General features: G+C 53.2%; 5 protein-coding genes across 5 annotated transcripts, besides 8 other annotated features; all 5 read right to left on the reverse strand.

Moving 5' to 3' along the window:
- Positions 1-250: 250 nt before the first annotated feature.
- Positions 251-2,197, reverse strand: Tco025E_06064 (uncharacterized protein; the record flags this gene model as incomplete). The annotated part of the gene is made up of 1 exon (XM_029372953.1): positions 251-2,197. The coding sequence occupies one exon, from the start codon at positions 2,195-2,197 to the stop codon at positions 251-253; it is 1,947 nt and encodes a 648-aa protein (XP_029226905.1).
- Positions 2,198-3,530: 1,333 nt separating this feature from the next.
- Positions 3,531-3,582: a sequence feature (A-rich).
- Positions 3,583-3,625: 43 nt separating this feature from the next.
- Positions 3,626-4,156, reverse strand: Tco025E_06065 (peptide methionine sulfoxide reductase; the record flags this gene model as incomplete). The annotated part of the gene is made up of 1 exon (XM_029372954.1): positions 3,626-4,156. One exon carries the CDS (start codon positions 4,154-4,156, stop codon positions 3,626-3,628), a length of 531 nt encoding a protein of 176 aa, XP_029226906.1.
- Positions 4,157-4,384: 228 nt separating this feature from the next.
- Positions 4,385-4,417: a microsatellite.
- Positions 4,418-4,617: 200 nt separating this feature from the next.
- Positions 4,618-6,342, reverse strand: Tco025E_06066 (Ras like protein family, member T1; the record flags this gene model as incomplete). The annotated part of the gene is made up of 1 exon (XM_029372955.1): positions 4,618-6,342. The coding sequence occupies one exon, from the start codon at positions 6,340-6,342 to the stop codon at positions 4,618-4,620; it is 1,725 nt and encodes a 574-aa protein (XP_029226907.1).
- A 25-nt stretch (positions 6,343-6,367) lies between these two features.
- Positions 6,368-6,390: a microsatellite.
- Positions 6,391-6,525: 135 nt separating this feature from the next.
- Positions 6,526-6,561: a microsatellite.
- A 286-nt stretch (positions 6,562-6,847) lies between these two features.
- Positions 6,848-6,875: a microsatellite.
- A 64-nt stretch (positions 6,876-6,939) lies between these two features.
- On the reverse strand, positions 6,940-7,986 carry Tco025E_06067 (proteasome regulatory non-ATPase subunit; the record flags this gene model as incomplete). The annotated part of the gene is made up of 1 exon (XM_029372956.1): positions 6,940-7,986. The coding sequence occupies one exon, from the start codon at positions 7,984-7,986 to the stop codon at positions 6,940-6,942; it is 1,047 nt and encodes a 348-aa protein (XP_029226908.1).
- Positions 7,987-8,011: 25 nt separating this feature from the next.
- Positions 8,012-8,032: a microsatellite.
- A 498-nt stretch (positions 8,033-8,530) lies between these two features.
- Tco025E_06068 (uncharacterized protein) lies at positions 8,531-9,592 on the reverse strand (the record flags this gene model as incomplete). The annotated part of the gene is made up of 1 exon (XM_029372957.1): positions 8,531-9,592. One exon carries the CDS (start codon positions 9,590-9,592, stop codon positions 8,531-8,533), a length of 1,062 nt encoding a protein of 353 aa, XP_029226909.1.
- A 12-nt stretch (positions 9,593-9,604) lies between these two features.
- Positions 9,605-9,628: a microsatellite.
- Positions 9,629-9,746: 118 nt separating this feature from the next.
- Positions 9,747-9,767: a microsatellite.
- The last annotated feature ends 9 nt before the right edge of the window (positions 9,768-9,776 follow it).

Here is a 9,776-nt window from a genome sequence, read left to right on the forward strand (position 1 = left end):
TCCGACGCCCATAACACACACGTGTTGGGAGTTGGACGCGGAATGGCACTCCCCCGTGAATGGGGCCACACCACACACCTCCGCAAGCGACTTTCTCGCCGGTGCGCTACCCGCTGCCGACCGCAGACTTGCTGCAGAGTCGGTTATCTTGCGCAGCCGCAAAAGTGCCTCGCTCCACTCACGTCGAAGGTGGCATAAGTATTCCCAGAGCTCATTCGAGACGTTCAACCTCACTGCAGAGACCACAACGTCATCTTCTTGCGTCATTTCCAGCTTCATGGGTGACAGCACGACTGTTTCCTCTCCAAAACGCACGTGCAACTCCTTCAGTCAAAAAAGCAACACGTGACCCACCGGATTTTTGCTCAATAAACACCAGGGACAACCGCTCCAGGTGCAGCTGTAAGCCGTCCACAGCAAGCTGCACCAGTGGAAAAATAAAACTCGTAGTGCACTCACGCCGCTCATGAGACGTTGGTTCCGGGGCACCGCCACATGTGCGCGGCACGGTCAGCAGAAGGTCCGGCGCAGCGACCAGAAAGGGCTGCACAGCCTGCAGAATCCACGTCGACGTGGCCGTAAAACGCCAGTCTTCGAATTGGGTTCTAAAAAAAGCCGTGCCGTTGCTCTCCGTTCGCTGGAAAGAGAAAAAAGGCTGCCCGGCATCAGACGCCTGCAGTTGTTGAGACTTCCCCTCCGCAACCACAGTAACACCTCCAACTGTAAAATTGGACTCCCCGCGGCGGTTCACAAAAGCCACATCGCGCAGCCACACTGTTGTTTTAGCAGGCGCACGCACACACGTGATTTTCGCCTCCACATGGAAAGAAGAAAGTATAACCGGCCCACCAGCTTCTGCAGGCCGCGCTGGCATTGATGCCTGCACTCCTGCGTTGCTGCTGCGTGCGGCGGCAGAGTACCTTTCCTGGACTCTGCGCCTCAAGAAAAGAACTACATCACGGTAGCGAAGATCCTCTTCTACTTCGGCCAAACTTTCCTTCTTTTCTGCTATGTCCCTGGTGCGATGACAGTAATCCAGAAGCGCTAGATAGGAGGTGCGGGCCTCCGCGTAGAAGTGAAGGTGCGAGGCATTAAAATTGTACCGTCGCCGTCTATCCCGTATGAAGGCTAAGACGCAACTTTTGGCGTAGGGCCAACGCGAAGGCAGTTGAAGAAGCCCACGAAACGGACGGCAGTAGTCAGGGACCTCCGTCATGAGTCGATGACTCACGGCGCAGCTTGTAAGAGCCTGCAGTGCGTCTTCATCTAGGGACACCGAGGTGACGCCGTCAACGATGACGGCGATATTCTTGCGACGGAGCACACCCATGGAACTATACACAGAGGTGACGCGTATACTAAAATGATCCATTCCCACAATCTTTTGCTTTTGCTCCTTGGTGGCGTGCGCATACACGGCAACACCCGCGAAGTTGATAACAACCACCTTCATAATCTCTGCGCCGGCCTCCGAGGCAGGTTCGATCTGCACCACGATCTCCCTCGCCGCAACCTCAAAGCCCACCTCCGACTGTGAATCACACAACAACATCACAGAGGTGTTCCTTAACTGCAGATGAATCGGTCGATTCATTACCCACGACACGGAACGACCGGCGGCGTTAACAAAAAAAGAAAATAATCCAAATCCATTCTCTGGAAGAGAAGCCACATCCTCCTGCGACTCGCAAGACGCAAATGAGGCATTACTAACGCTCCGACAAGACATGTAATCATCATCCTCTGACAACGCCGCCGCCGAGGGCTCTTGTTCCCCAGCGTATTCACCCGAATTCTCCAACGCATCACCACCCTCCTCTTCATAAGAATTGGTTGAAGCTGGAGACGCCTCCTTGGCGCCAAAAATGCTTTCCTCTGTGATCCCACCTCGTATCTCCTCCCTGGTCATTGCATTAGTGTTAAATTTAGGGACGTCACCCTTTAGTGTGAGAGTAATGCCCTGGGAGGATACAAACAGTGCGTCCTTGGAGGTGGGCCACGGGAGTTCCACCCGCAGGTCGCTGACGCGTCCCGAGTGTATAGGAAAGGGGAGAAAAGCGTTCAGCGTGTCTTGCCTAAGTGTCATATCCTGAATGCGCAATGTCCGCCTCATAAGAGACGTTTCAACATTACTCGCGTCAATGTCGCCTAGTTTCGCCAATCCTGAAATAACGTACGAGACAGCCTGCTGCAACATATTTCTACCTATCAAAGCCTTTGAAAACCCAATTACACAAATGCAAGAGAAGCGGCGGGGGAGGACATGAAGTCCCCTCATGCGCAAATGTTTTTCCGCCCCTTTTCAGCGCATGGAATAGCATTGATCCAATGATCCTCCCATTCTCCTTTACAACAAAGAAACAAAAAGCAGCCAACGGAATGGGAGGGCCTTCACTAAAAAAAAAAATTTAAGGACTATTGTCCTCGGACCAATGCCCCTTCCGAGTTGTTACCAAAAACAAAAGGATGGCCCGCCTGATTCCTCCTACTCCTCCTCAGCTCGCGCGAAGATAGTTATTTTGCTCTTGTACGTTTTTGATTCTGCCCGTCATGAGCTTAACGGTGTTTATACGGGCTAGAGAACTAACCACAGCAGTCCACCTACTGAAGCAAACACTCACAGGAAGATCCGGCGTTAAGGGAGCACGTCGTCAGGCATGAACAACCAAGCAAGTCCCCATTAACGAATGGACACACACACACACTCAGAGCAGCCTGCCACAAACCAAAAAAAAAAGCGTTCATCGGTAGCAACGGCAAAAAAGAACCAGAAACATACGTACAAGCCCACTTACATCTACGGAAAAGAAGAGGCAAGAAAACAGGGATTACAAATGACTGCACTTACGCATTTGTGGGGGAAGGGGTCTGGCCCAGTTTTCTCACAGAGATCGGGCACGGCAATAAACGCCTGAGCTTTCGTTCAGCGTCGCCAACACTCCGAGCTGCTTGACGCCCCCCCCCCCCCCAAGCCGCATAAGCACGTCACCTAATTAAGAAATGGAAGAAGCTTTACTACCCGCGCCCCCGTTGGAAACTCGCCAAGTGTCAGTCTGTAGCGTTCCCCGCAACCACAAGAATCCCTTCCGTGTGGAGAGCATCGCTAGGGTTTTAAAGTGGAACGGCAAAACAGTAATATGTGACTGCACCCACGCTACGTTCCAGCGCGGCCCCGATTGGAAACTCACTTCAAGACATTAATAAAGAGGCAGGGGAGCTAGCGCGAGACACACAACCAATTATTCACTCCCACCTCTTCTTGCACTCCTCTCACTGGCGTCTAGTGACTCTCGCGCATGGTTTCTATTTTCTTTCTCTTCTCTCCTTTAAAGCTGAACCCGGTGGCCCGCACAACGGCCACCGTCGCCAAATGCATCTGTCTCCCCGCCATGACACGGAAAACAGCCCCCGGACCCGGAGATGAGGGTGGACCGGAGTGGAGGTGCGGCTACACCCCGCCGCCCCGCCACGCAGCCACACAGGGAAAACGCTGAGGAGTGGCACACCCATCCGTCGTCGCCCAGAGCCAAAAGAAAGAAAAAAAAAGCAAAATACAACCCAGCAAATAATAAAACAAGAAACCGGGAAGGGGAAGAGGCCTCTTTAAAATCCTACGCGAAGGAAATCACCAATGCAAGCGGTGCGAGCAGTAGCCGTTGGGATTCTGCTCCAGGTACTGTTGATGGTATTCCTCTGCTGGATAAAAATGCGCCGCCTTTTCCAACGAGGTGACGACCTGTACATCTCCAAAGGCCTTCACGAAGGCGGCCCGCAGCGTCGGGTCCGCGCCATTGAGCCTTGAAATGTACTCCTTGGCCTCCTGCAATTGCTCCTCGCTGTGGTAAAAAATGGCGCTGCGGTACTGTGTGCCGACGTCGTCCGCTTGCCGGTTCAACGTCGTCGGGTTGTGTACGCGGAAAAAGAAATCAAGCAGCTGCTTGTAGGTGACTTTGTCGGGGTTGTACATGACGTGCAGCACCTCCGCATGCCCGGTGTCGCCCTTCTTCACCATCGGATACGTGACCTCATCGGCCTCGGCGCCCCCCATGAACCCCACTTCGTGAGAAATCAAGGCATCCCCGAAGCGCTTCACGAAGAACCTCTCGGTCCCCCAAAAGCAGCCAGCGGCGAAGGTCGCAGGAACCCCAGCCGACATTACCTGCAACTGGAAAAAGTCTTTGATAAGGCGGTGCGATGGCACAAATAAGGCCCCTGCAAAACGGTTACGCCGGCACAAGAGCAGGACAAGAAACAAGCAAACAGGAGCAACAACAACGGCATATATGCATGTAAAAGCAGAAGTGGCTACAAGACCAGCGAAAAGAATGAGGTGCTGGCAAGGGAGCAACAAGAAACAGAACAGGAGTAGCTAGAGCGGCATGAGCACACACACGAACACACACACACACGCATACACCTCCACTTTATTTCAGATCCGTTGAGTGAATTACATCATTCCATCTTTCCTGTTCCCCGTCCCTCTTTTGCTGTCGCTTTTTTTGTTTTTGTTCTTGTATTTATTTCAATTTCTTCCCCATTTTTTTTGTACATCTATTCTACTCATACCTGCACAATCTCGCAATCGGCGTCGATAGAATATGTATTTATTTTTACATTCTACTGACGCCTTCCACGGAGTCGTCGAATGACCAGGCGCGTGACACTTCCTACGGCAAGTGTGAAAATCGTGACAATTGCGACGCGTCTTAATATACGCAGGGGAGTTAGAGGTGGATTTCCCACAGCAATCTCGGGTTCCCTGGCGACGGCATACATGTATTCATTAAGGGCAACAATTTCAGATTCGTCAGGAGCTTCTACGCTCGTTACAACAGGAGGCCAGAGCAACTGGTGCTCGCGACAAAAGCGCTCCATCGCCTTGGCTCCCTCACTGGGGGTCTCCGCTGAGGCAGAAGCCTCCGCTTTTGTCATGACAACCACAAACGGCAAATTACGGCACCGCAGTGGTGACGCCTTAGCATCTAGGTACGCACGCATAATGGGCGGTGTAGTTTCTTCCACACGTGTTCCATCGTAACAGAGAAGCACCACGTCCAGCTGCTTTTCCAGCGTGTCGTCGCCTAGTACCTTCATGAGGTGTTCAATGGGTGCGGTGGTGTACACTACCGTTTGAAGTGTGTCTCCTTCGCCATGCCTTACAGGAAAAGTTGTGGTTCTAATGTACATTTCCTGCGATGCATCCACGCCGTCGTTGAACATCTCCTCATCCAATGCGGTAAGTGTAAAGGTGAGACTCCTTCGTCCGCACCCAGGGGAACCAACCACAAGGGCCTGGATTGTATTAGGTACCGCCTCACCCAATTCACGATATTGGCGTGCGTGCCGTAACAAAAATAGAAGGCCTGTGTCCCCTTTATAGCCCCAATATCTGGCATACTGCGCCACCAGGCTGCGGTTTGTCAGCGCCAAGTATTTCCAGTACTCGATAAACTTATCCAGTGGGATTTGTGTCTTAAGAAACCCATGCACGTGCCTCCACGGGCACCCTGGAGTGAAATCCCACATATTGTCAAGATCGTGAAACCGACGAAGTTTGTACAAATTTCGAAAGAACTGAATGGCGGTGTGAGAAAGGTATGTGTTGCTCTCTTTACTCACACGCACCGCATGCAGGTCTCTCCACGAATACGGCAGTCCATCAGGGTAAACCCCTGTCACATTAAGCGTTGCCCACACTTGCTTCGCGTCACCGTTCAGTAAGTAGTCTTCCTGCAGCTTCATAAAGGCGTCAGAATCTACCGCCTTGATGGAGGAGTCCTTCAGTGAACAACTAGCAAGCCATTCACCAACGTCACTTTTTGAAAAGCACGCGGATTTCACGGAACGCTGCCATAAAATTATTTCCTCCTCATCTAGTACCCCGTCCCCATCCTTGTCAAGAAGCCAAAAGGCGCGACGGAGGCACAATGCACCGTTTGTTGTAAACATGCGTAACGCGGCGTCCCAAATAACGTGTGGTGGGGAAAGGCCTATATCCACAGCTGCCGAACGCAGCTTCTCCAGGGGGTGCACACCGTAGTAGAAGTCACAGCCCTTCAGCATGGCCACCGCGCTCTCTGGGGCGTCCTCCAGTGCGACGGTGGGCTTGCTAAGATAGCTTGCAGCATCCAACGGAGAGCTGGCGCCCCTCGTGAGCACCACAAGGTGGCACATGGAAAGTAGCCGACCGTCCACCTCATGCACCCCCGTCGAAGCAGCACAAGATATTTCGTAACGGCGATTCCATGCAAAGTTTGTGTTCTCTACATAGCCCCCAAGTGCCGACTCTACCCGATGGAACTCCGCTCCGCACACCAAAACCCGAATAGCCGCTAGCACCATCTTTGTCTATACTAGCAATCGGCTTTTGTTGTTGTTGTTTTTGTGTGTAAGTGATCTGCGCATGTCCGCCCAACGTTTTGCGGTTAAACATGAGAACGTGGAAAAGCAAAAACAGAGGGAACAGAAGTAAAAAAAAAACACGTAAGGAACCCAGCAAAAATGGACGCACACCGTGAAAAAAAAACACAAGGACACACGCACACACACACACACACGCACGGAGGCAGACTTGCATCGAGGCAAAAGCGACAAAAACAGAATAAAACTGATAAAAACAGTAAACACAACGCAACGCAATACCGGTTTTGTTGCTGCTTTGCTTGAGAAATCCGTGGAACTCCCTCGCTCTTCCCACCCACCACCTACACACACATCAGTGGGGAAGGGTGAATGAGCCTGTCACACATTTACTCTTTATGTTGCTTCCTCCTCTTACGTGGGAGGATGTTGTCCTTGTTGGTGCGGTTGCTGTTTTCCTTCTCACCCACCCTCACTTCTTTTCTATACACCCACACATTACACACAAACACACATGCGTCCACCACGCACCGCTCCAAGGGAAGGGCGAAACGCCCACACGCGCACAAGCGTCAAGAGCTACTTGTCCTTCTTCTTTTGTTCTTCCTCACCTTGGGACTCTTCCTCATTCCCAGGTAGGTTATCGCCTCCGGGGGGTTGAGAGGTTTCACTTTTTGGGTGTTTCCTCTCCAGCTGCCTTTCCAGCTCGTGGAGAAAGGACTCCTCGTCGGAAGTGGGAGCCGCGTTTCTCGTCTCTGCACCCCCGGACGTCTTTGGTGCCTCCTCCAACGACATTCGCAACGCGCGTGCAAGCATTTCCTCCTCAGACAAATTCTCCAGGTCTTCCGGGTCCTCACGCGGCGGGGGAGCCTCCTCGTGCGCGGCTGCAGCAACGGGGGCCGTGCTTTGGGGCGCCAGTGTTGCCGCAGCCGCCTGTCGTTGTTGCTCCTCCTCCAGTGACATGCGAATGGCCATGGCGAGGTCGGGATCGTTGGAAGGGTCTACGCCAAAGCCTTGGTACGCCTCGTGGTTATCGGTTGCGCCGCCAACGCTGTCGGCACCCAGCAAAATGGGGCTGGACATCAATGCGTCCGTGAGGTTAGCACCGACAGGGATGCTAAGGAAGCGGGAGTTGCCATTCTTATTCAGCCTGTCGACGAATGCCGCAAGACGAGGGACATTCGCCTCAACGCAAACCCCCACAATATCCACAGCCACATCATCCTTGCGAAGCTTACGCGCCAGCTTGTCCAGCTCCTCGTCCGTTTCGGTAAGTGGGGTGCCAATGAAGGCGACAATGCGCTTTTCCGCACGCGGGTTTGTTCGGTGGCTCAGTGCGAGAGAAGCGATCTGGAGCCCCTGCGAAAAGTGGCACCGTTTGCCTCGGATAGAAATATTTGCAAGGCTGCACATGACGCGCTCCACGTCCAGCGTGAGGGTCTCAAAGACGGTGCATGCGTTGCCGCCAAGTGTCAGAAATCCCACAGTGTTCTCCGCATTCATCTGAATTTTGGCGTTGGAGAGCAGACTGGCAGCCTCCTGGACCCCGAGGAAACGCGTGGGAAACTGATCGCCGTTGCGCATAAACTCCGTGGAGTCCAAACACAGGAAGCAAGCCTCTGGCATGTGTCTCACTGACACTTCCTAAGCAATATATATATATATATATATAACGGTTGCCGAATTAAATCTGAAAACAAAAACAAAAAGGGGGATGGGAAAAAATGCCCACCCAAGCGTGTACGGCTTTCTTCTGTTGCGGCTTCTTGCTGCGGCTGTTGTTGTGCCCCTCTTATTTCCTTCTCCTTCTCGCTCCGCCCCTAGCGCAAGCACGCATGCGCCGACACGGAATTTGTTTCGGAGCGCCGTGAAGAGCAGAAACAAGAAGGAAATAAATTGAATAAACAAAACAGAACAAAAGCAAAGCCAATGGCTTGCCGCAGGGAAGAAAGAGGTGTGGAACTGAATTCCTTCTCCAGCCACACCTGCACACGTTGCATGAACACAAAAGACCAAAAAACTAGAGTTTCTACCTCCCTCCACCTCTCGATCCTTCTCACCGCCGCATTGCTAGCCACCGAGGTTGCGCTGAAACCCTTTCACACCTTGTGAAACAGCCATCGACCTTCCGCGTTTCTCCTCTCTTCGCCTCGCTGTCGTTCCGCTCCTTTTAGCCTGACCTTGTTTTTGTTAGCGTCTCCGCCAACAGCAGCTGGTAGGCTTCCAACACCTCCTTCGCCTGCTGCTGCACGAGGAAGACCGCCGCCGACCTCCGCCACAAGAGGAGTTGGTCCTGTGCGGCTTTGACGGCGGCGTCAGTGGAAATAATCTTGCGCAGCCCAGCCTCCCCCGCATCGTCAGTGCAGAGCCGATCCGACACGCCTTCAACGTATTCCAGAGCGCTCCTCAGGTCACCTGTCGTGTGCAGCTGCCGTCGGTCACGGAGGAGGAGGTCTCGAAGCGCCCTTCGCTCCTTCTGCAGGGCGATGTCGCCTTTGGTAAGTGTATTCAGCCTGGCCTCGTTGGTGAGCTTGCGCACGCCATCGCAAATGACGTTGGGGGTCTTTTTCCCCTCTTCGCTCTGAAACTCAAGGTGGCGCGCGACTGCCAGCTCAATCGCCCGGTCAAGCTCCTCCATGCAAAAGACAAAACTTGAGCTACACTCACCAAGGGAACTTGGGCAGCTAATGTCGGCGGGGACTTGGCTGACACTGTCACACACCACCTGGACTAGGGGCTCTGCAATGAGTAGTTGGCGAATTCTCTCCACCACACGCGGCATCCCTACATGTTCCCCGTGTTCAAGAAGAAGTGCGAAGTTATGCACTTTACTACAGGCGACGTCGAAAGCCACAAACTTCCGCATCTCCGTTGCCATGTACTGGTAATGATTTGTGAGGCCCTTCAGGGCGCCAAGCGCCTCCGGGAGGGCTTTCAAGAAAGAGTGCAGCTCCTTATTGGTTTGCACGTAGCGCGCAAGACGATCGGCCCAGATAGTGGCCACCGTCTCATGCATCAGAGCCGTTTCCTTTCGCTTGCGCCGTAGATCTTCGGCGTCCTTTAGGCGTGCGTCATTCAACGAGCGGAGTTCCGTTAGAACGTCGGCGTACTCGTTGTTAAGCTCTGCGCGGCGCGCCTCTGTCCGCCGCCATCGCGAGGCCGTCAGCGCGACGCCCGTCATCGTGAGACCCCCAACAACGCAGGCCGCGGTCAAGACGCCACGTGAGGCCATTTGGATTCCAAGGCAGCCGCAGCGGCAGCAGCAGCAATAAGAAAAAAAACGCACCACCCACCGCTTTGTCAAAAAAAAGCAAGAAAAGAAAACGATTCGTGCAAGTGCAGCGCACTATCGACAAAAATGACACCAATGCACACGCAACTTAACCCTCTCTCTCTCTCTCTCTCTCGCCGTCCGT

The sequence above is a fragment of the Trypanosoma conorhini genome (genome assembly GCF_003719485.1).
Source record: "Trypanosoma conorhini strain 025E chromosome Unknown Tco_14.4_contig_00388, whole genome shotgun sequence".
In the NCBI taxonomy this organism is placed as follows: domain Eukaryota; phylum Euglenozoa; class Kinetoplastea; order Trypanosomatida; family Trypanosomatidae; genus Trypanosoma; species Trypanosoma conorhini.